Below are 25566 nucleotides of genomic sequence, written 5' to 3'. Positions count from 1 at the left end.
TCAGTCTTCTTCTTCTCTCTCTCTAACCTCTCCATGGATGAGCACCAAAAGAGACGTAAACAACATCAAATTGAACCCGAGAAAAAAGGACGAAAACGAAAACTGGAGGAAAAGTAGTTGAACATGAAGAAGAAGCAGAAGCAAAAGCAAAAGCAAAAGTAAAAGATAGAATTTCTCTTTAAATTCTCTTAACGGTATAGCCCTAGCAACTGAGATCACTTCTCAAGTTGAAATTCTTAACTTTACTTTCTCTTGGAAAGAATCTGATCGAGCTTCTGCTAAACGCGCTAGTAATATTCTTGCCGAACTAGCCAAAAACGGTTTTCAAATCCTCCTGGTCTTTCTGTCTCCAGAAATCGCTCTCTAGATAATTTTATATTACTTTTTGAGATTTTGTTGTTTGTGTTTTTTTAAACTTAGGTTTTTTATTTCGTTTTGGCAGAAGATGTTGTAAATATTATTGTTGATGGTGGTGTCATTCCTGGTCTGGTGAGACATCTCAGTTCACCGCCGATTTTAAGTGAAGACGAGGCTGGTCCAAAGTGGTATGAGCATGAAGTTGAGAAAGGGAGTGCCTTCGCTCTTGGCCTTCTTGCTCTGAAGGTAATTTTTACAGACATGTCTTCTCAGGTTCAATTTTAGTATTTTCAGATGATGTTTTATTGTATTTTTTGGTCTTGAAACTAGATGTTTCCGCCTCCCCTTCGCAAGAGAAAGAGGTGAGAGAAGAAGAAGAAGAAGAAGAAGAAGAGAGAAATTTTGTTTTTTCAAGTTATGGTTGTGGCCCGAAAATTATCGGCTGACAACTTGATGCATTTCCAGCCAGCGACTTGACTTCAAGTCGATAGGCATTGCCTCTTCAACATACATTGTCTTTAGTCAAAATAGAAATTGCCTTTAGTGCAAATAGAAATTGCCTTTAACGAGATTGTCTATAATAACTTTAGGCATTGCCTATAAAATCTTCCTTCCCATAGTTATCCAATTTTGTATTGAGTCAACCACTAGAATTACTTGCCCTAAAGAAGGATACTTATGTGTCATTTACGTTTACTATATAGCAAAGTAGTCCACGAAAGCTATACAACTTTTTCTCTCTCGACAAAGAAGAAAAGAGGGGTTAAGGTGTTGTTTGGCTGCTAAATTCCATTTATTTTCTCTCTCTCTCTCTCTAGAAATATAATACTACTACTACAGTTCTCTTCTTCTGTCAGAAACGGAGGTTTTTTCTCATTAAACCGAACCCTTTTCTCTCTATCTATCTACCTATACCTGTGAGTGATTTAAACAGAAAATCTCTATTCTGTCTTTGTTTTTGTGGTTTGGGTATTCATTAAAGAAGAAAAAAGTTGATTTTATTGGGGAAGATTTTATTATGCTTAAAGAAGAGAAGATCCAACTTTTGAAGAAGAAGAATAAATCAGAATTGATGTTTTGGAATCTGATTGAAGGAGTTTAGGAGAGATAGATAGATTGATTTAGAGAGAGAAACTGACATTTATCTGAAGCTGTTGAAATTATTCTGGATTTCAGGAATCATGTCTCAGACTAACTGGGAAGCTGATAAAATGTAAGAAATTTCTCCATTTTTTTTAATGTTTCTGTTCATCCTCTTCTTAATTTTTCTTTATTTGGGGTTTAGATAGCTCGGATTGGTTAACAAGTGTGGGGTTTGAGGGTTTGCTGATTTTGGATTTGATTTTTTGTATTAGGGTTTTGATTTGGGGCAAAATATTGTTCAATTTCATTATTGTCATCTGGGTAACTGAGAATATGTTTTTTCTTCTTCTAGGGTTTATTTTAGTTGTATTTTGAGGGGGTTTTGATGTTTGAGATTTGAATTACAAGTTAGCTCAGTTTGAGCTGTGGGAAGCTGGGATTTCTACTAACTTTTAATACAACAGTATAAACAAGAGATAAATGTTAGGGTTTCTCTTGCATGAGAGAAACACAAGAAGTTATTTACTATTTATAATAAGTATAGATGTTATAAGAATGTGAGAGTTCACAAATTTTGAGATTCTTGTAGATCAAGATATCTTATCTACACGGAAAATACATAGGATAAAGGTGGATGGTAAATTAACAAGAGATCACGTTTACTAACAAATTGAGGAAAACGAACATTAGTTTGTCTATTGCTATGGCAAGTCCTTTATATGTGGTCTACATGCTGGACTCGGACACAGTTTTATGCTGCGGTATACTCCAAGATATAGTAAGGAAGGAGTTGACATAGTTGTAGGTCGTGAAAGATGAAATGATAGAGTCGGTTGAAGAAGTCAATGCGAATGTCGTAGAATCCTCTTGACAGTTGGGAACACATCATATTAGCTGACGTTGCATAAATCAAAGTAAACCATATATAGGCATCAATAAAAGCAATATCATTGCGGTAACCTTCATTAGAGATAATAGGATGACTCCTAGCATTTCAATCAACTGTGGATAACTCAGTATAAGAAAACTCTAGTTCTTGATTATCTGCAAGAGAGTGATGATTGCACACATTATCTTTATAGCCACCTCGACGGTCTAAAAGAACGGCATCTGTAGCAACTCATAGGTTAGTAGTACTAAGAGATGCAACAGTAGGATCATAGGATGAGCCTAAACTTTCAGGAATTATAAAGCCGAAAGAGTGTCGGCTAATTACTTAACAAATCTATAAAATTAGTTGTAGAGTGAGAGCCCCTTTGAGTTTCCAAAATTACTTTTTAAACATGATACACATGTTCTGATGCAAAGTCTTCCAAACAGCAGCTGAATTAGTGCATCAAACAACTTGAGCCAAATTCGTATTTGATAAAGATGAAAGAAGTTACTGGGCATGTTGATGCCAAGAAAAGATTCCACATCTCTTGAAATTTCTTCGCTCTATATTGTTCTTTTCTCTCTTCTTCTAAGTCTTAACCTGTGTTGCTAATGTTTTCTTGGAGAACAGGTTAGATGTGTACATTTACGATTACTTGGTGAAAAGGAACTTACAGGCTACAGCCAAGGCCTTTCAAGCTGAAGGCAAAGTGTCCTCTGACCCAGTTGGTAGGATCTTGTGGAGTCCTAAAATGGGACTTGAAGAGTTATCATATTGGTTCTTTCTAGTTTCTATCACATTCTTACTCATATTGTTTCTGGTTTCACATTGTTTTTAGCTATTGATGCTCCTGGTGGTTTTCTTTTTGAGTGGTGGTCGGTTTTTTGGGACATCTTCATTGCCAGGACAAATGAGAAGCATTCTGAAGTTGCTGCATCTTACATTGAGGTGCGAATATCCTATAGACTTATAGCTTCTGGAATTTCTTGCTTTTACTTTTTATAGGTTTTACGTAATCTATTTGTTTATGATTTTGGGCTCCTTTAGAAGTGTATACGAATAAATTTAAGTTTCGGGTGCATGCGAAAGGTGATTATAAACTGTAGAGAATATGAGGGTGAGAGAAGATAGTGGAGAAAGTCATACAGATGAGATGAAATTGAAGTGGTACTTAGCTAAAGTTTGAGTGGATCATTGTAACATAAGTAAGTGAAGAAGTACACAAGGAAGTTATAAAGGAGAAAATCGTGGAGAGCAATGTTTAAAAAGGCGCATAAGATGCGCATCGAGGCGTATGCCTCGATGTGCAAACTATAGGTGTACCACATCAGAACATACGCCTCGGTGTTGTAGTAACTTTGTTTTTCTTTAACTTCTAAGGGTAGTCAAAAGGGTAGAAGTGACCGAAACCATTCATATCCTTCGACTTTACTATTTAAAAAAATAATTTTCTGTAATACTACAAAGTACAAACAAATAAAAAATATACTATCAATAGAACAAAATACTATAATTATATTACTAAAATATGTGAGATTGAACCTACGCCTCTTTACCGTCTCACATTGTCTAAGAAAACCGCATCGAGGCGCAAAAACGCTATTTTAACATTGGTGGAGAGTATGAGAGGTAAAATTGAGCAAATATGCAAAATGATGTGAGAACAAGGGGAGGTAAAATTATTTCTTCCAAAGGATGCCGAATATCCTACTTAATAGGTTTTGTCTGGAGCAAAATGAGAGGATATTCATATCTTAAACTGGGAAATTGAAGCCTGGCAAGCCTTTCTACTAAACAATGTTAGGCAGTATAAGAATTCACCATTTTCATCACCATTTTAAGTCTTTTATGATATTTCGAGAAGAGCATTACGCTAAAGAAGCTAGGAAGTCAAATGAACTAAAGAATGACTTCGACTCAACAGACCCAACTGATTAAAGGACGAGAGCAACAAATGCAACAACAACAACCCCAAAATCAACAGCAACAACAAATGCATATGCACCAGATGATGTTACAGAGGCAGGCACAACAGCAGCAACAACAACATCAACAGCAGCAGCAACAACAGCAACAGCAACAACAACAACAACAGCAGCAACAACGAAGAGACGGAAACCACCTTCTTAATGGAGCTTCTAATGGACTAGTCGGGAATGATTCCCTTATGAGGCAAAATACGGCAACTGCAAATGCCTTGGCTACAAAGATGTACGAGGAACGCTTAAAGCTGCCACATCAAAGAGATTCTTTGGATGATTCTGCTATGAAGGTACTAGAATTCTCTTAATTTGAAGGCAGTACTTAATACCTATCTCATTGTGCATTTCTTAAACTGTTAGTAATTCTCTTACAGCAAAGGTTCAACGACAATGTAAGCCCACATTTTGATTCAAACCATGCCCCTTTGTTGAAGTCAGCTGCAGCTGGCCAGTCTTCAGGGTAACTTTCTTTTGTTAGGATTTGTGTATTTCAGCTTAACCATGATTTGTGCTAACTTCGAAGTGTTACTGTCCCATTTCACTCACTGGTATGGTCAAACTATTTTTTGTAGGCAAGTGTTGCATGGGACAGCTAGTGGTACGTCAGGAGCTCTACAGCAAGTGCAAGCGCGGAACCAGCAGCTTCCAGGTTCTGCCCAGGTATGGTTGTTAGAAATTACTTATTTGATTATTAGAAGAAGGCCTATTTCTTTTCTTTGTTCTTAATTGTGAATTGTTGATACAGGACATAAAGAGTGTTGGTCCTGATGGCTCATTGCTTGGAGTCCCTGGTATGCGATGTTGACATTTAGTGAACTTGCAATATTTGGTGTTATAAGATGTACCTTTATTTTTGTTACTGGATCTTATCTGGGAAGTGGTATAACGAGTTCAACCGATTATTTAGATGTCTTGGATAACGGACTCCATTAGACATTTATTAATGGACTCCATTAGACATTTATTAGTGGACTCAATTAGACATTTATTAAAGGACTTAATCAGACATTATTGACAAATTGATAAACTATATGCTGTTTTTTCAGGGTCAAATCAAGGTGGCAACTCTATGACTTTGAGAGGATGGCCACTAACCGTAAGTCTTTCATTATTATCCGAAGTGTTTGTTAAGTATCTATATTAGAATCTCTTTTACAGTGCTACTGTTTTAAATTATTTGTGTTTGTTTCATGCTATGGATTTCTATTACTATATATTTCTGAGGGCACTCTCAGATGTCTGCATTATATAATATTTTGGGTTTATAGAGATGTATAACGTTTGATATTACTTGTTTACAAAGAAAACGTAAGGATCTAAGGTCGCAAAGGTATTATTGGATACTCTGAAAATCTTTAACCTTAGAAAACTCTCTAGGCGATCTGTAATTTGCCAGCCAATTGCACGTATGGGGGAGTGTGGAGAAATGGGTAGTGGGTGAGTGTCATAAATGATCGGAACTAAGTTATTCCAGGAGTACAGTCTGTGGCAAGCATTCCATAGTGCATTTACTGGAACACCAAAAATAAGTTCTTGGAAGCATCTAAACCCCGATGGGAGCCACAAGACATATTGTATTTTTTTTTGTTGAAGTGACATATTTTAGTTGGTTACTTGATTTCTCTCAACATTTTATTTCTAATACAAATATAGAATTTTTCTCCCTTAATTGTATTATCATGTTTTAAACAAAACCACCACCGTCACTTGGAAAACTTAAGACAAAGTCATTGACTCGACTATGCCATGGCATCTTGAAGTCTATCAGCAGATAATTGGTTTTAATTTGTGCCATTGCTATAACATAAACATTTGACTGGTGACTGAATGTTTATCTAGTCGCAATTAAGCTGGTGTGGAGTTTCAATCTGTTGGAGCACTATTCTGCCCATTTTTATAGTTCGTGGCTTATGTATTGATGTATGCAGGGATTTGATCAGCTTCGACCAGGGATTCTTCAGTCTCAAAAGTCATTTATACAGTCCCCTCCGTCTTTTAACCAGCTCCCTGTATTAACCCCACAGCAACAACAACTGCTTCAACCACAAAACTTACCTTCTCCATCTGCCAATGAAGTTGACAGCAAAAGAGTGAGAATGATTCCGAACCGAAATATTGGTCAGTCCAGTTCTGTCAGTGATGTAGTTGCAAATGGTGGATCACCAATGCAAGCCCCATATTCAGTTTTGCCTCGGGGAGATACAGACTTGTTAATGAAGGTGCTCTCTCTGTTCATTTTGTCAATCCTTCCCATTATCTACTTCTCTCTCTCTTTCTCTCTTTGATGGTATGAAAAATCCTTGAAACGACAGCAAAAATTAGCTCAGTTACAAATGCAGCAGAACAACAATCAACAGCTTCAACAGCATGCACTTCCAAGTCCACAATCTCAGAGTTCGAATCATCAACTTCACCAGCAAGACAAAATAGGTGCTGCTGTTAGTGTCACAATGGACGGTGGCATGTCAAACTCCTTTCGAGGCAATGATCAGGTCCGTCTTTTCTCCATCTATGTTGTGCTTGAATCTTGAATTCTTGATGTGATTTTTCATGAGTTTGCTACTCTTCTGATCAATTTCAATCTTTTTGGAACTTGGCTATCTTTTGCTTTTTTTGTTGTTGTAAAGTTGAGAATTATCTTTCAAAGAGGATTGCAAGGGAAAAAATCCCCAATACAAGGAAGGAAATTGAGAGTTGGAATTTTGATCTGAGTTCTTTTTCTGGTTGTTCTTTGAATTCCTAATGGTACTTTTTTATGCACTTTTAAGACTTCAAAAAATCAGCCTGGGAGAAAGAGGAAGCAACTGGTGTCATCTTCTGGACCTGCTAATAGTTCAGGAACTGCAAACACAGCTGGACCTTCTCCCAGTTCAGCACCCTCAACACCTTCAACTCATACCCCGGGCGATGCGATCTCCGTGCAGTCATTGCCACCCAACAGTAGCTCTTCAAAGCCATTAACTATGTTTGGTCCAGATGGAACTGGAACTCTCACTTCACCATCAAATCAACCGGTGAACGATCTTTATCTTTAGAGAACCAGTTTAGCACAAATTTTTCACTTGCACACCACTTCGATAATTGGGTAACAAAGATCTTGATTTGCAGGGTGATTTTGTGGAGGAAAATGATGTTGACTCGTTTATAGATGGCGATAATGAGCCTCGGGATGGAGTTGGACGAGGTATGGATATCACCACATATTTTATTAGCGAAACGTGTATTGATGAGATTTCGTTTGGATGTTGATTGTTTGTATCGGTTATACACTCAACTTATGCTTTATCTGTTCATTACCAGCGTTCACGTTTACAGAAGTCGGATTTATTCGAGCAAGTTCTAGTAAAGTCATATGCTGTCACTTCTCGTCAGATGGGAAACTACTTGCTACCGGTGGGCATGATAAAAAGGTGAAAGGGACCTTTATGACATCTTTCTGGACTTCTACAAGTAGCTCCTGCTCATGTAGCCGCAGTGACATTGAAATTAACTGCTATATTGTGGCATTGCCAAGACTCCGAAAAGTTTTCTTTTAGATTTTTACCTTAGCCTTTTATACTCAGCGGTTTACTGTTGGCCATAGTGCACCTCTCGTTTTTGTTTATATAAATAGCTATATTCTACAATATACTTATATATCATTTATTTATTGTTTCAATAGGTTAATTTACCTCAAATAGCCATTTTATTTTATATTACTTGTAATTAACCATAGATATATAACGTGGGTATTCGACCCCGGTGCCCCTCCCACTTGTTTTTGACTCCTTGACTTGTCCCGCTTTTCACACTGACAAGCTTTGATCCCTCAGTCAGTTGGCTTGCTTTGAGGGAATTCAGTGATGCTTGTAGCAAGTTACTACGTATAAGTTTTAGAAAAATAGAATAATGTGGACATGTATTTGGTGATTTTGTCAATGCAGGCTGTACTTTGGCATGCAGATTCTCTGAAGCGGAAAGCTACACTTGAAGAACATTCTTCGCTGATTACTGATGTTCGCTTTAGTCCAAGCATGCCGCGTCTCGCTACATCCTCTTTCGACAAAACTGTCAGGGTTTGGGATGTCGACAATGTTAGTAAACTATGGTCCTTCATGATTGATCCTAGTCTCAGAATCTTTTAATTTCCATTACACAAACACACTGTTTTTCGAGAACATGATCCTGTCTGTCAATCGTTGATGCAATCTCACTTCTCCTGGTTCCGAGACATAAATATATACTTGCTACCTACTTGACTGTATTGTGCAATGTTTAAAAAGTCGGTTTTCCACCTCAATGCAGTTTCTTTGACATTACTCTATTTTGCAGCCTAGCTATTCACTCCGCACTTTTACGGGGCATTCTGCTCAAGTCATGTCATTAGACTTCCACCCGAAGAAAGATGATCTCATATGTTCGTGTGATTCAAATAGTGAGATACGATACTGGAGTGTCACAAATGGTAGCTGTGCTAGAGTTTTCAAGGTAGGATTGTTCTGTGTTGTTTTCAAACTATGTAACATGGACATGTAGGGACATTATGTCCTGGTCTTTTTTACTCAGAACTTCTTACTTTTAGATCAACCTTTGTTAATTATAAAGAATTAAGAAATAACATTAGCTTAGAGTGGTATTATGGACCTAAACATGATATTTACAAGTAAACACAAGATATACATACAAAATCTTATGTTATACTCATCGAAGTGACTTTGGGCATCCTTCAAATATCGGATACGCGACAAATAGTGCATAGAGTGTCAATGTTAATAAATAGGTTCGAAATAATTATTCTTCTTGTTCTCAGTATAAAAAATAAAATCAACAAAGGTTTGAGATAAGCACCCATTTGATGGCTGAATGCAATTATGAATGACTACGAGAGATATCCACTCTGGTCCAGCTAAGGTACGAAAAAACGTTGTTTTTTTTCTTATCTTGTTAATCATTTAATGCAGGGAGGAATGACCCAGATGAGGTTTCAACCCCGCCTAGGAAGGTATCTTGCAGCTGCTACTGAGAATGTCGTTTCTATCCTCGACGTGGAGACCCAAGCTTGCCGGCATGCATTACAGGTTAGTGGTGTCCAAACTGGCTAAGACATCTGTAATCATTTTCTATTTTTTTAAACTCTTGTGTACATACATGTTGGTTATGCCATTTACTGCATATTTGATGTATTGGTTATGTAGAAATCAATTGATGGAATCAGTCCTTGGCGGTATTTAACTAGTTTCATTTAATTGAAGGAATCTTGCCATGGTTATGTAGAAATCAATTGATGTAAGCTATGTTAGTGAAGTTCCCAACTACTCTTGACTAGTTCTCAACTAGTTCGCAGTCGCAACTTAACCGACTCAACTAATTTCCCAGTCCTGCTGGGTTCTCAAACCGATTTGATCTCTGAGTAGGTGTTCACTAAGTTAACCCACGACCGGGTGTACACGTTATTGATTTTTTTTTTAATCACTCAAAGAATTGTGTTATTGGTTCGACCAATTGTAATTGAGAAATGTAGACAAATTTCTCTTTTGGTGGCATGTTTCTACAATGTATTGTTCTTAAAGGTTACTATTTTTCTCTCGTGTTCCTATCAATTTAATGCTTTTCTTCCATAATGGAGTTATGACCATATTTTTTTGGATTTAATTTGTAGGGTCATACAAGCCCAGTCCATTTTTTTTGCTGGGATCCTTCTGGTGATTTCTTGGCTTCGGTCAGTGAGGACTCTGTCAGAGTTTGGTCATTTGGCTCCGGAAATGAAGGCGAGCTTGTTCGCCAGTTGAGTTGTAACGGCAACAAATTCCAATCCTGTGTTTTTCATCCTACATGTAATTTAATGGTCGTTGGCTGTTATCAGGTAAGTCACCAAATTGTCTTTTAGAGGATCCTACATGAACTTCCAAGATACCTAGTTCCCTTTCTTTTATTTTATGTGAACTTGTTCTAATAAAGTGTATTGCTTGAATTTTAAAACAGTCTCTGGAGCTATGGGACATGGAGGAAAACAAGACAATGACTGTATCTGCGCACGAAGGACTGATTGCTTCTCTGGCCGTGTCAAACGTTACGAAAGTGGTAGCTTCTGCTAGTCATGACACCTTTTTGAAGCTCTGGAAGTAATTCTCCTCCTCGCGTCTTGTACTTATCTACCCATCAGAATATCTACATTTGGATCTACTTTGACATTCGTCTCAGATGCCGCCTTCACCCATCCACATCTAACGACAGAAATTGCATCAGTCAGGTGGCTAAAGGTCATGTTGTCGCAACAGTTTATAGTCGCTCATGTAGGATTCATCGATACATTGCTTTTTTCCCTGTTTTTGTAATTGTTATTGATAGGAATAAGACTTTGTAGACTAGTTTAAGTATACATTAGTACTACTCATATTATAACTATCAGTGACAAACTGTCACCAAGTTTTTGGTGCCTGCCTATATAATACCCTTTGATGTTAAGTAATGTTTGATCAGTAGAGCAAGTTGAGTGGGGGTATGTTTGATTATTGATTGGTGAATCCAATAATTTGAGTATATTTTTCACTGTGAACCATAGAAGTGGAACAAACTATGCAATAAAAATTGAAATTATATAGTAAGACTCAAATGCCGGTATCTCCAACGGAGAGGATACAAGTACCCTTGTGTTCGAGGTCAGAGTCTTTTTTTATGGGCGTATGACACGGGTTACTTCAGTCAATGTTGGACACCATGACGGGCAGACGTTCTAGAGCTCTCTTCTGCCTTGTATATCTAAGCATTGTATCTCTCTTCTTCCTTCTCCGGCTTTGCCCGGAGTGGCGAGCATCACTTGTGACCACCGGAAAGGCGGAAACCCATTTGCAAAATCATAGTATCGCTGGTTATCTACGTAAGTCAGATACCAATCAAGAGAAAAAGAACAACATACCAGGCGGTAATCAGAGAATACTGCTAAGGCGATTGTAAAAAATTTCTTTGCTAACTTCCTTTGTAATTCGCCGGGGCATGTTAAGGTGTCGTTTGGTAACCAAAAGCAAAAGTTTTTTTTTTTTTTTGTACTAGAAATTTTTTTTGCTTAAAAAAGTAAAAAATTATCAAAAGTATGTTTGGTGAAATTGTTACTTATAAGTAAGAAAGTCAAATGTTAGTTTGGTGAAGTAATTTACTATTCTATTTTCTTTTCACATAAAGATACTTGATTTCAATTAAATTTATTTATGATTTTCATGTTACTTTTTTGGAAGAAGTGGTGGTGATACTGGTAGTAGTGGTGGCGATAGTGGTGGAGGCATGATGGTGGTGGCAGCGGTGGTGGAGGTATGATGGTCGAGGTACGGGATGGTGGATGTATGGGGATGGTGGATGTATGGGGATGATGTTGGTGGAGGCACGACAACGGTGGAAGTATGGTGATGTTGGTGGATGTACAGGGGAGGTACGTGATGGTGTTGGAAGTATGGTGATGTTGGTGGATGTACGGTGGAGGTACGAGATAGTGGTGGTGGTTGTACAATGGTGGTGGTGGAGGTACGGTGGTGGTGTAGGTACGGTGGTGGTAGTGGTGGTTGAGATACAAATGGCGGTGGTGGTTGAGATACAGTGGTGATGATGGTAGTAGTGGTTGAGGTGTGGTGGTGGAAGTACGATGGTGGAGATACGATAGTAGTGGAGGTGTTGGTGGTGGCGGTGGTGGTTGAGATATAGTGCTGGTGGAGGTAAAGAAAAATTTGTGCATATGTTGAAAAAAAGTTGTTTAACTTTAAAATCAAAAACTGAAAATATAAACTTTAAAAGAAAATCAAATTTAAACTTAAGTAAAGTCGGAAATTTTCACCTTAACAAATTAATTTTTTTTGCTTTTCTACTTACAAGCAAACAAGTAACTTATTTTAGCAGCTCTCAGTGGAAGTTCGAGTTAATTTTTTGATACAACCAAAGACATAACCATATAAATAGGTTAAATATAATTGTTCTTAATTCCCCTTCACATTTAGACAAGTAAAGTTATAGGCCGTAGCTCAAAGATCCCAGTATCATTTAGCTTGATGTGCAACCGTCGTATCATTTAGTTTGGTAGTCCAGTTGGTAAGTGCATCTACTTCGCAATGCGGAGGTTCCAAGCTCGATTGATGGAAGTTCAAATCCAGGAATATTGAACTTGGGTAAAAATGAAGTAGTTTATGTGGGTTATAGATTCCTTGGGCTTTAGGCCAGTAGTAATTCGGCAATTATCGTACTTACCATATATGTAACAATGCTTTTGTAATGACCATTGTAGTCAATAAAAAACAAGTGAAGACACAACATATGTGACCACCTAGTAGTATTTAAATGGTCGGACCAGGCCGACCCGACAGAACAACTCGGGTGGGAATAGTCATGGGTCGCGTTTTAACCTGGGTTGTCTATACCCTGGCCCAAGTCGGGTCTGGGAACTGATCTGGGCGGCCAGTTTATAAAATTTTTCTTACTTAAAAATAAATAAAAATTATATTAAACTCTAAATAAGAAAAAATATAAATCTATAGTTTATGAATGATTTTTGTAAAAAAATTCTTGAGAATAATTAATAAGGCCTGATTTACTAGGATAAATTTAGGAAAGATCTTTTGAAAAGATTCTCTCGAAAATGATTTTTTGAGAATAATTCCAATAATTAATGGGGCGTGATTTACTTGATTTACTTAAATAAGTTTAGGAAAGAAATCTTAATATAATCTACACATATTTGAGATTTTAAATCTGAAGATTTCTTAAATTAATTGTTTTTAAACTTAGTGATTACTTTTTGGAATGATTTAAGTTCTAAATCAATTTCTACTAAAGCTAAAAATTTCTATTGTTTAAAAGATGGATTTTAAACTTTTTTTTTTAAAATCGATGGAATTTTGAAAAAGAGAAATGAAAGAAAAAAGTAGGGGCCGAACTCAAACCAGAGGCCCAACTCGTGACCGGGAAGGAACCCTGGTTAATATGTCCCGTTTTTCTTACGGGTCAGGTTAGGTCAGCCCGACCTTTTAAACCTACCAAAAGTAACTGTGTTATATAGTTATTATCTATTTTGGTGGTTAAATCTATTATAATAAAACAGCTCAGTCGGTTATCAGGGGATAAGTCTGACCGTCCATTTTGTTTTAGGGATTGGTTAGAAACACATCCGACGGATGATATGAAATCTTTTTATGTAAATAGACAAAAAAATAAGGGTATTTATGTAAATTAGTCAAAATTGGTTAGAATAACTACTACTCACATATTTCTCTCCCTATTTTTTTTTCTCCCACGGATTACATCTTAGAAACTACCAATTTTACAGTAGAAGATCGTGGGACAGATCGAAATAACTAACCCACTTTCCCATATCTTTCTAGTTTCTCTCTCAACCGCCTGACTATTTGACTTAAAATTGAGATTTTCTTATTTCCTCTCCATATTCTTTCTCTACACAATGCTTTCTCTCTCTCAACAACATAAATTTTATTGAAAAACACAACAAAAGAAGTCACCCAATTTTTTTTTATCAAGTCTTTCATGTTAGTGATTTTCTATATGTTCTTCCTTCACATAAAATGTCCAAGAGAGATCTGTCGCGTCCGTAGGACGCGGCGGAAACCTAGTATGTATAAAATCAAAAACTATATCATTTTCATGTTTCATCTCAATTTAGTGCAAATAATACATTATTTTTTTTGTAAAATGGGTTATTTTGCCACTTATCTGGTTTTTTTTTTGAATTGTTCAGCGTGTGCCTCGAACCCTTGACCTCTAAGTGGGAGTCCCACGAGACGGGATGAGTATACTTTTTGTAGAAATAATCATTTTTTTTTTATTCTAACATGGTTGGTGACATGTACGAATACCAGAATGTCTTTGTTTTGTCGTGGATTAGTCCAGGAGTAGTCTTTAACGAACAAAAGTTCTTCGTTAACACAATCAAATTACATTGATAGAGCACATCACATAAGATAGAGAAAACTAGTCCTTTTGGACACATCTCATTGTTAATGACCAACAAAAATCTTGAAACAAGATCATCATCCTATAATAAAACAACAAATTTTGTGATCAGTAAATGACCAAGGGTCAAATAAACACCTAATCAATTCTTTCAAATTTTAGTAGTAATATTCCTATGCAGATCCAAACTCTGCGAGCCACTTCTCATGGCGTTCTATATCAGATTGAGAAACACTTCTTTGGACCTTTTTAAGAGCTTCTTCGAAATCACACATAGCTACTGGATCCTTCGATATCTCATCCTTGGACATGCTCTTAATTTCGTCACGGGTTTTACCTGCAATTTTACGCCTCATTCCGTTTAAAGAAGCATCTCGACAAACATTTGTTAGATCATCCCCACTGTATCCTTTTGTTCTTCGAGCTACATCCTCCATATTCACATCAGTAGCCACCTGGTCGTAAGGATAAAAAGTAAAATAGACGTAAAGCTGTGAATTGAATGAGGGAACCTCAGATTCTCATTCATTTCTAATTGTAACTTCAGAATACATTCATCGAGGAGAGAATTCTCCTCGTTCGTTTTCCAAAGTTGGGATATGCTCTTAGGAAGCATTATAACAAACCTGCTAGTGCTAGCTGAAAAGTAAATTTGGAGAAAGAGAAAAACTGATAAAAATTCACCTCGACTGTTTTCAGATTAATCCGGATTAGCTCTTTTCGACTATCGAAATTTGGAAGAGGAATATATATTCGCTTCTCCAACCTCCTCCTGCATAATATCAGGTAATATATGAACAAGATTAAGCACAATTTTGATATAATACACAAAGGAGTCACTTGGAAGTCGAATCAACAGTGGGTTGTTGCTCAGGGTAGTTTGTCGATTTAAAAATTCATAATGGACCAATTATTTTTTTTGTGATTTATGTGATTTCCAAAGAAAGAAGATTATAAACAGAGTATGGATGATGTCTAACCTAAGAGCCTCATCTATATCCCATGGAAAGTTAGTAGCTGCCAAGACCATCACAATTTTTCGTGTACCATCTTCGCCGGGAGAGCTGGCACCAACTCCATCCATCTGCACAAGAAGCTCCGACTTCACCCTTCTCGAAGATTCATGCTCTCCTGAAGCTCTGAAAAACAGGATATCAATCAACAATGTATGCATCAGTATTTGCATCCATGAGCAGAACCAGGAGTACCATAGATGCGGGCTGGTTTATATAGGCTACTTCAACAGAAAGATTGACCAGTGTTATTTAGTATCAACCCAAGAAATTTTATACCTATTCGGCACATCCCGAGAGCCCATTGTCACAGCCCACACTTAAAGAGCACCAAACAGCAGCTATGTGGGACACACAGCAGCTTACTTAGGCCACAACAGCAGACCAAACAGCAACTAGACTTAGCCAAACAGCAAGCTTGGGTCAGGCTTCCTTGCACATAGTTGGGAGTTCCATTTTGCCTACTCTTTGGCCCAACCCAAGGAGTATTCTAGAGATGGTTGGAGATGTTTTGATAAACATTAAGAGTACTCTAAAGAGTTCTAAGTTGAGTGACTTGGGAGTTGTGGCCAAAAGCCTTCTTGCATACTTTGAGTTCTTATCAATAAAGATCAAGTTCTCTCAAGTGTTCTTGCATACTTTGAAGCTTGCCTTTCTCGGAGCATACTAGTGTTGAAGTTGCCTATTTAGTCAAGGTTACTTAGGCAAAGAAGGGGAGGCTTAGACTTGTGCTAGGTGGGAAGCTAGAACAAGTGCCGCAAGATGCTAAAGTAATAGGTGAAACTTTACCCCGTGACACCATGCTGAGTGTCTAGTGGTTTAGCCTGTATAGCATGCTAGTTAGTAGCTAAGAAAACAAAAGACATTACCCCCTTGAATTGCAAAGAGAATCAATCTCATCAATGAAAACCGTGCTCGGTGCATAAGCTCTTGCCAGGTCAAACAAACACCGAACCATGCGTTCACTCTCTCCTCGCCATTTCGAAGCCAAAGTAGCAGAAGAAACATTGAAAAATGTTGTACCACATTCTGTCGCCACTGCTTTTGCTAAAAGAGTTTTCCCAGTCCCAGGAGGACCAAACATAAGCACCCCTTTCCATGGTCTCCGAATACCCTACAAATGCAGAAGGAATATTATACAATGAAGTAATAACATTGACTTCAATTCTTCACACAATCACAATTTTATCTTGGTTGTTCTAAAAATGTCAATTGTCTCCAGGATAAACATTGATGAACTAAATCATGGAATATTTTTCTTTAGTACAACTTCAGATCCTTGGGTATAACATTTTATATTCAATATTAATGGAGAAATTATAGTCGATTTTGATAAATCTTGGGCACCTGGAAATACTCGGGCATCCATAGAGGAAGAACGACAGCTTCTTCCAAGAGTCTTTTTGCATCCTTAAGTCCAGCTACATCATCCCATCTAACTCCAGGACTCGTTTCCAAGACATCCCTCTCAAGCATTGCTGCCAAATCAGGATCTGGTCCCTCATATTGTGGCCTCTCTTTCCCCTTCTCTGAATCCTCATTCTGGAAATTGAACACCCAAAAAAGTTAGTCCTTAATAACTAAATATCAGTCATGGCACATCCTCATCATAAAAAAGATGAGGAACGTAAATAAATAGAAGTGTTTCCATATGTATTCAAATTTTGAAAGGACTTTCTTTGCGAATCAGTCATAATAAGAAGCAATAAATGACACTCTTATGTCAACTAAATAAAAATTACTATTACCACCACCCCCCCCCCCCCCCATGTGACGCATCTTCCAACTTCTATAGCTTTACTACTTCAACATTCATAGAGAAAATTCACATATCATACAGGTTTCCTCATCATGAACACGATGATGTTGTTAAACACGGATTTTCTACAGAAATAAACTACTTAGCTAAAGACACTCATACACTTCACATGTTGACTTGAAATACTACCATTATTTATTTTCATCCATTTCTTGTGAGTAACTCTTATAGAAGAAACTGATAATTCCGTATTAACGTTACGAACGCTATGCGTATGGATTTATAAGGTAATATCGTACTTGAATGTTGTAGTCTGAACTAACTCAGTTCTTACTTCACAAAACTAGCATAGTTTTAAATATGTTGCTGCCTCCAAAAATACTTCTGTTTTGGGATAACAACGGTGATGGTACGCCCGGCCAGTCTCCCGGCCGGGTGACGTGGCCGGTCCAGATTTAGAGAGAGAGAGAGTTTTCACTTCCTCTCTCTAAATCTGGCCCGGCCAGGTCACCCATCCGGGATTCAGCCGGGAGACTGGCAGGGCATACCATCATTTTTGTTTGGGATAATGCCAAACTGCAACTCCAGAGTCATCGTAGATTGGTATCCCCAACCAACATTGATGAAGCTCACGATATTATCAAATCCAACCTATTTGATCTTTAGAATGATTTTATGTTAGCAATTAAGTCGTAATAGAGTCAAAATGTACTCCCAAATGGAATGAACCCTAAATGCAAAACAATGCTTAAATAATAAATAGTGATAAACCATGACATTAAATGCAGATTGCCAGAATATATCACGCAGTGGCTCAAACAAGCAAGTCAGCACTACAATTCTAGCTAGACTGTAATAAATATGTAAAAGCTTAATTCGTCTCATAATCTTAGACATTAAGAGATATTTCAAGTACAGCATGAAAACAAGTACAAACTCAAACATACCACTGAGTCAGTCTTGCTGGAGTTCGATTTGCTGGAGCTGGGACCCTTTTTCCCAGGTACAGATGTAGTCGAAGATCTAACCCCAGCACCAGACCTATTAGTTTTCCCTCCACGACCAGTCGTTGCAGGTCTAGTGGTCGAACTTCGAGCCCAAGTTGGATCTTGAGATGATTTTCTCATACCCATTTGCCCACCTCTAGTAGGTCTTCTATTCCCATTATCCCTATTTGGTGGTGCCCAAACATCAGGATCATCAATTGGAGCACTAGATGAAGTTGGATATTCATCAAGTGGTTGAAAAACAAATGACCCTTTTGTAGAAATTGGGGGAGAAGAAGGACGTCTATTTCCTAGGGTTTCTTTTAATGTTCTTCTCTCAGAATCTAACTGTTTAACAATTTCAATTTCATCTGAAAGTGCTTTTTTGCAGTTCATCCATTTTGCACGAATTAGTGGATCATCAAGTGAGCTCAAATGCCTGATTACCGAAAAAAAAAAGTTCCCATTAAAAAAAAACGAATCTTGTACAAACCTAAATCGATTATGATTACTACCAAACAGGAATCAGAAAAATTAGGGCAAAATGAAGAGAGTAAGTTAGTGATAGAAAGAGTACTTGTTGATTTGAGCAATGGCGCCATCGAAGAAAATGATTGAAGTATCATAAAGACCTTCATTAGCATACTCCCTTGCCAATTTGAGATGATCTTGTAATCCAGTAAGCGTTCCAGCCATTATCGAAGCTGTGATTTTGGCAAAGGAAATTAGGGTTTTGAGGAAAGAAGACGATTGGGGAGTTGGAGATTTAAGATCAAAAACAGTAGAAGCAAAACACTCTCTATTTGAGCTTTGAAGTAGCTGTTTTTATTCACCTGTACTTTTTTATGGTTCAGTTGTTAATTTAACAGTGAGAGATAGATTATTTAAATCGGATTATTGCCCCTCCTATTAGGTTTATTTCCCAAATGGTCACTAATTTATGACTAGTTTCTTGTCTAACCCTCTAACTTGTACAAAATACCTAAATGGCTCATTTTTATATTTTCTTTGCATTGATTAATAGGTCATACAAAATTTATCTGATTTTGTCTTCTCTTCTTTATATAATTTCTATCTGCTCTCTAACTTCATTTCTTGTAACTTTTCATATCCAACATCTTCTTGTTTTATCAATCTCATTACCATAAACAAAGTAAAGTCTTTCAACAAAAAAAAGAAAAATAAACAAAGTAAAGTAAATGAGAAGAGACCCAATTCCATGAACTACAATTTTAGGGAATATTTCGATATATGATGATGACATAATTTAAGCTTCATATAGCATATATATATATCTCTTAACAAAAAAAAAATATAGCATATATATATATATATACACACACATACACACACATTAATATGAACATAATGGAGCTATAGTGAGTGCCTGAATGGTCGACGAAAAGCTTTAGTTCACTTCATATATCAAGGCTAGTGCAGATGTCCACAAAATCTCTCGTAAAACCAACCTAACCAGCATTACCCAAGGGATATTTTGAGTTGTAAAAGATGTACATAGCAATATGTTTGTACATCTAAACTGTTTTTTTGTAATAAAACTTCAACCACATGTAATGGACATATAATAGATGAAGTAGTTCACCATGTCTTGGTGTAGTGGTTGGACATGCACTCTGCAACATAGGAGTCCAAGTTTCGATCCTATACAAGTGCAAATCCAGGATTTATTAAATTTGAGTATAAAGAAAGTCGAAGCAGTTTAAGAGCGTGTGTCTATGGGATTGTCCAAATCAAGCAGTTATATATTCATGAATCTTGATGTATTTTTGTATTATCTATTCGTGATGTATAAATATCTTATAATGATGACTCTTGTTGTCCATTTCCACAAAATAGATGAACTTGGCAGATACTTAAGTTGAGGCGGAAGTCCTAGGTTCGATCTTATAGAAGTACAAATCTATTATTTTATTTATAAATTTGGATATAAATAAAATTGAGGTAGATTGTTTGGGCTTCGGGCCCCTTAAATTGGCCTTTAAGGGCATGTGTATATGGTACGGCTCAAATCAAACAAGTACACTAATTTTATTCATAAATCTTGATGTATCTTTGTATCATCTCTTCTTCATGGTATAAATATAAATGGCTCTTGTAGTCCATTTCCAAAAAACAAAGTAGATGAACTTGCAGATACTTAAGTTGAGGCGACAAAAAAGTCGATCAAAGTTGAATCCAAGAATTTTACTTTTTGTAAAAGAGAAATGATCTCTTCTGAAGCACAAGGAGAATTTCCACATTCAATCATCAATCATCGTACATTATCAATTCATCTAAACTTAGGTTTCTTCAAAATCTATATTTCAAATGAAAACATAAAATATTCCAAATTCTCATACCTTCCTTATCTTGCAGAAACTGATCTCCGTATGCCAACTGAAGGGCGATTTATTTGAGATAAGAATTGGAAAATCGAAAACGTTCACGTGAATGACTCGGAACACTTCTGAGTTCTGACTATACCATTCCATCTCTTACCAGCTCTTCTAACCCTTTCCTCAACCTCGAAGCTGCTACTTCACAATCACCTTCTTTCAAACCACCAAATGAGATCCGAACACAACCAGGACCACCACTAGCACTTCCAGGAATCACGACCACTCCGTGTTTTTTCGCCAGCCAACGAACAACTTCAAAATCGTCTTGGTATTTATCGGGAAGTTTTGCCCACAAGTAAATTGCGCCTTCTCCGCCTTTCACTGCTCCTTCTCCAAGAGGTGATAAGGCTTCCATGAGGATGTCTCTGTTCTTGGCGAGGTCTTTTACTTGCTCAGTGACCCATTCAGGTCCAGATTCCAAGGAATATAGAGCTAGGCGCTGCGAGATGATCGGAGCACAAATGGGTATGTTGTCTTGGATCTTGAGGAGCTGTTCTTCAAGACCTTCTACTTCAGATGGGTATGCTATCTGCTCACAAAAATGAAAGGAATGTCTCAAATTCAGGAAGATAAGAGAATATTGAATGAATAAAATTGAAGTTGAGAAAATGATGGAATAATATGATAAAATTGTTGAATCTCTGTCGGTACCCGATCCCATGAGGACTTTGCTACCCTTAATCGCGGGAGATGGGTGCTGGATGGGCTTATAGGCACAAAGGAAAATTTCATTTTTCTATAGTCTTAAGTATTAAGTGCATAACTATTCATTCTGATGTACAAATGCAAACACAAATTTCATTTCATGTTCGAAATGAATGAATGTAAATTCTTACATATCCAACACGCCATCCCATCATTCCGTACGCTTTCGAGAAAGAAAAGATATTTATTATGTGATCACCCTCTATACATGAATGTTTCAATCCATCATACATGAAGTACCTGCAAATACAACAATCAAGCTCCAATCATTTGTTTCTATTAAACAAAAGAAAACTGATTTTCTGTGTTTCTTCTTACTCGTAAGTATTATCTACAATTAGCCATGACCCAGCACTTTTGCATAGATCCGAAATTCTCTAGACAAAACAAAGAAAATAAAATAGTTTTAAGTACTCTGAAAGAAATGAAGAAGAAACCAAAATGGCTAAATGTTCTCTACTGTGATAAATGGCTGAGTAAGGTGTTTACCTTGAGAAGAGGCTCAGGTATGTAAGTCCCAGAAGGGTTGCCAGGATTAACCACATTAACAATCTTAGGGACAGGTTTCTTGGATAGAATCTCTTCTAACCAATCTACAGAAATTGCCAATAAGGAAGAGATGAGCACACTAAATTTCTTAGAGTACAGTTCAAACACACACACATGCTCTAGACAAACTGTACAGGCATAAACTCTATTGAGTTATCAACAGAAACTTTGTTTATGTCTATGTGTGTGTGTGTGTAAGCATCTGAGCATTAGTACTCGTAACTAACGAGTTGGCTCGGGCTCAGGATAGCCCGAGCACGAGCTGCGTTTGGGGAACTATAACTAGGTCGGAACTCGTTTGGTTGTGTTACTGGGGACATATTTTTCGATATATTGCGTACTTGAACTTGCTGCTCATGATTTCTACATCTTAAGGCCGGTCCACTAGGTGAAATTTTTCGTTTTTGTTTTTCGGTTGAGTCTCTAGCTCTTTTTCTTTTAACTCCCTTGCTTTCGATCTTGAAGAAAACATTTTGAAGGTGGCATGTAGAAACTTAGTTTGTCTAAGATGCAAAAGCACTCAACAAATACTATGAGAGAATAAAGGCAAAAAGAAGAGTGGGATGATACGAAAGAATCAAATATTAAGCATCTAACCTGCATCAGGCTGAAGTGTATCGGCATTGCCAGGTCCAATAAGTATGTTAGTGACTCCAGTCATTTGGAATGACATGTATGAGTTGAAATAGTATGGTGCAAACATTACAACGGAATCCCCAGCATCACACAGAGCAAGAACCATGTTTACAAAAGCCTGAGGTTCACATATCGTTCGTCAAGAAAACTCAGCATTTGTGTGTATAAATCATCTTAAGACAAATAAGAAGGAATAACTAAACACCTGATTTGCACCAGCAGTAACCATGACTCTAGACTTGTATAGTTTATTTTCCTGCTGCAACTGCAGAGAAAAGGAAATGAATCATTTAAAGAGAAAGACTTAACATTACATATTTCCTGTTCGAGTTTGTAAGAGATGGTATACATCAGATCCTGATTTCATATCGGAACCCTTCATTTTGCATCAACAGAAATGAAGATGCCATAACTCTACTCTATGGAATGAGTATTTAACTAAGATAATCATATAATTCCTACATAATTTAATAGGTTATGTGAGGCGATTTTTGGGGTTCCTTAAAAAAAGTGTATTCTGTTTTTAGTCTCACATAGATGCCATAACTCTACTCTATGCAATGAGTATTTAACTAAGATAATCATATAATTCCTAGATAAACTTACCTACCTTAATCTGTCTGCTCATCTGTGCAAACTCTATACCATTCACTTCAAGTTGTGGCGTTAACACACACATTTTTATCAGTAAAATATAGATTTAATATCCTGAAATTCTGAATTTATGCTCAAGTACCTTTTTAGTCAATGCTTCTCGAAGTTCTGGTAGACCTTCATCACCACCATAACGACTAGTAAAAGGTTCATCAATGATTAGTTTAACCTTCTCCAAAGCCTTTTGAGGTGGCTTCCAGTGAACAACTCCCTAAGACAAAAGACCGTGAAACAATTAGTGGGATTGATTGAGAAGAAGTCCAACAATACAAAAGTATCTAACAAATCGTCGGTAAAAAGAAAAGGAAAAGAAAATATGCTTTTGAAGACAAGATCTACATATTACACCAAGATAAGATCTTGTTGTGGTGTACTGGTGTGTATGCATACTTCAGTTTGATCGTTGACTCATCAGAAGAATAGGCTTAACCACTCTCTTATCTATAATTAGGAACAAAACGCTCAGAATAAAATATGAACTCACAAGAACTCTAGACACATGAAAATGATCATTCCCAACCAAAAATCGTGTAGGTCCTTAAATATCTCAAAATTTGCTGCCAAATCAGAACGAGCAATATGAACTATCTAAGTCACCAACAGTTTGAACTCGATATTTCACAGAATCACGAGTTCTAGAAGGAGGTGAAACTTTGATTATCCTAACCGAAGCCAACCCATTGATGCAACTACGAAAAACTCTTGATTTCACCTGTCCACGATACCATTTAATGGTATTCACCAATCCTTCTCCCCTTCTGTTTTAATATACTATCTAGACAACTTATCAACTATTGGCAATTCGGACCATGATTAAACAAACTCTAATTCTGTAGGTAATTTCATTCGAATTTCTTCGTGGTTACGAAAAATAAACAAAATCAACATAACTCCAAGTGAATTTACATGAAGAATCAATCAAATTCTCAGCTAACCCACAAAGAACAAAAAAGTAAAACCTATCAAATTAACATACCTGAGCTAGTGATACAGCATCCTTAACACCTCGAAAAAGTTCCATTATCTGCAGAATTTCATATAAACAAATCAGATTATCCCTAAAAATTCAATTTTCCCTAATAGAAACAAAAGAATTTTCCTGAAAAATTCCTATTTTGATCTGAATTATCCCTCAAAGAAATGATTGAAGATTCAATACCTGAACCATAACAGGTGATTCAGTTTCCAAAGCCCTTCTTGCAAGCTTAGCATAAGTTCCCATCTCTGTTCTTCTTCTCTCTCTCTCTCTCTCTAACTAAACAAATCTTCTTACAAATGAATGAATTAATGATCGTTCAACTTTGAACTTTCAACTTTTCAATGGAAATTACAAAACAAAGACAAAAGAGCTGGTAAGGTCAATGAAAAAAAACCCTAATTATTTTATACGCAACTGAGTCACCAATTCGACAAAAAGTAGAATCGCTTTTCACCAAATAAGTTATCGATCACGCTTTAATCCTCCATTTTTTGACTTCACGTGAACAAAAACAAACAGAATTGGATAGAGATTTAGCAAAAAGTTTCTCTCTCTAAAATCTCTCTCTCTCTCTTAATTCTCCTTTTTAATTCATTACGATCCTCATCTTCTTGTCTGATTCGAAGCCGTAAAGACAGAAAAATTTGTACTTATCTCGATTCTCTCTCACTCTATCTCTGAATTCTGATATTAAATTAAACAATTCGTCAACTTTTAGATCAGATCTTTGAAGAGTCAGAATCTTCAACGTGCCTTAGATCATCGAATTTCTTCACTTTTTATACGAATTCACTCAGAAATTTCACTTGAGATGAAGAACTCGGACCAATTATAAATTGAATCGATTTGAGAAAAGCAGATTCTGAGATCATACAAAATTAGGGCAAAAATGGTGGAGTTGGTGAAGATTGTTATTAAGGTAGTAAAGAGAAATACATTAACAAAAATAATTTGATGGTTAATCATGATTAGATTTGTGATTAAATCTAAACCTCAAAAATAAGAAAATTTAATTTTTTGAAGTTAAATAAAATATTATTTATCGGTTTGTTCCTTTTCGGGATGAGAAATGACAAATTTGCTATCTCAAGAATATAGGAATTTGATGTGTTTGAATTATTGATATTTCGACACGTTTATATATTCTCTAGGGTTTGCTAGTATTTGGGGAGTTGGAACCACCATGTGACTGCTCAAGAGATTGAGAATAACAAAATATTGTCAGCTTCAACTTTGCTAGCAAAGGTATCAAAGTTTTGTCCTTTTGATTCTTGGGAAAAAATTTTTTTTATGTTTTTTAGACAATTTATGCTCCTAATTTTAATTGTAACCCTCATGGCCTTTGGTTGTGTCATGACTCATGGGTAGCAAGATAAACCATCTCGTATCTATCAGTTTTCCAACCATCATTCAAAGGCGGGCGACGGGGCGAGTAAAAACGAAATCCAAAGAACAAGTGTTTAGCAAAGTCAGAGTCTACTGTCACCCATATCGAATTCAAATGACTATCTCTATTTGATAATTCAAAAATTGGTGGAAATCATTCTCCAGTTTTCGGAAGGTAAAACAGTAGAAAACCTTCGTAATTAACAAAACCCATTATCCATTTCACTTAACATGAAATCTTGAATCTAAGTTGTTAGTTTCCTTGTATAACCTAAGAACG

General features: G+C 36.7%; 3 protein-coding genes across 5 annotated transcripts; 1 reads left to right on the top strand and 2 right to left on the bottom strand.

Annotated features, from left to right (window-relative positions):
- The first annotated feature begins 983 nt into the window (after nt 1–983).
- On the top strand, nt 984–10737 carry LOC147537095 (transcriptional corepressor LEUNIG-like). 2 transcript variants are annotated; one of them, XM_086640064.1, is made up of 19 exons: nt 984–1138; nt 1534–1570; nt 2945–3042; nt 3153–3262; nt 4239–4586; nt 4671–4756; nt 4869–4956; nt 5042–5087; nt 5343–5392; nt 6225–6515; nt 6609–6788; nt 7065–7310; nt 7405–7480; nt 7597–7706; nt 8220–8369; nt 8608–8763; nt 9237–9353; nt 9935–10138; nt 10258–10737. In XM_086640064.1, exons 2-19 carry the CDS (start codon nt 1539–1541, stop codon nt 10399–10401), a joined length of 2532 nt encoding a protein of 843 aa, XP_086496190.1. In that variant the 5' UTR covers nt 984–1138; nt 1534–1538; the 3' UTR covers nt 10402–10737. The 2 variants fall into 2 exon arrangements, with proteins under 2 accessions (XP_086496190.1, XP_086496191.1); XM_086640065.1 differs by lacking the exon at nt 984–1138 and having other exon boundaries at nt 1210–1570.
- Nucleotides 10738–14165: 3428 nt separating this feature from the next.
- Nucleotides 14166–20906, bottom strand: LOC147537094 (katanin p60 ATPase-containing subunit A1-like). Of its 2 annotated transcripts, XM_086640058.1 has the most exons (9): nt 20339–20906; nt 19582–19640; nt 18556–18682; nt 17940–18417; nt 16581–16775; nt 16103–16347; nt 15201–15359; nt 14905–14992; nt 14166–14675 (listed from the first exon to the last, which is right to left on the bottom strand). In XM_086640058.1, exons 2-9 carry the CDS (start codon nt 19619–19621, stop codon nt 14394–14396), a joined length of 1614 nt encoding a protein of 537 aa, XP_086496184.1. In that variant the 5' UTR covers nt 19622–19640; nt 20339–20906; the 3' UTR covers nt 14166–14393. The 2 variants fall into 2 exon arrangements, with proteins under 2 accessions (XP_086496184.1, XP_086496185.1); XM_086640059.1 differs by lacking the exon at nt 19582–19640.
- LOC147537093 (aromatic aminotransferase ISS1-like) lies at nt 20215–25013 on the bottom strand. Its single transcript, XM_086640062.1, has 9 exons — nt 24081–25013; nt 23898–23945; nt 23004–23132; nt 22473–22532; nt 22229–22385; nt 21572–21675; nt 21401–21459; nt 21214–21322; nt 20215–20906 (listed from the first exon to the last, which is right to left on the bottom strand). Exons 1-9 carry the CDS (start codon nt 24141–24143, stop codon nt 20457–20459), a joined length of 1179 nt encoding a protein of 392 aa, XP_086496188.1. The 5' UTR covers nt 24144–25013; the 3' UTR covers nt 20215–20456.
- Between the last annotated feature and the right edge of the window lie 553 nt (nt 25014–25566).

Source organism: Eschscholzia californica, unplaced genomic scaffold (assembly GCF_041429995.1).
Source record: "Eschscholzia californica isolate CP2 unplaced genomic scaffold, dmEscCali1.0.p SCAF_5, whole genome shotgun sequence".
Classification (NCBI taxonomy): domain Eukaryota; kingdom Viridiplantae; phylum Streptophyta; class Magnoliopsida; order Ranunculales; family Papaveraceae; genus Eschscholzia; species Eschscholzia californica.
Note: the sequence above shows the minus strand (reverse complement) of the source record. Positions and strands in the feature narration are given on the sequence as shown.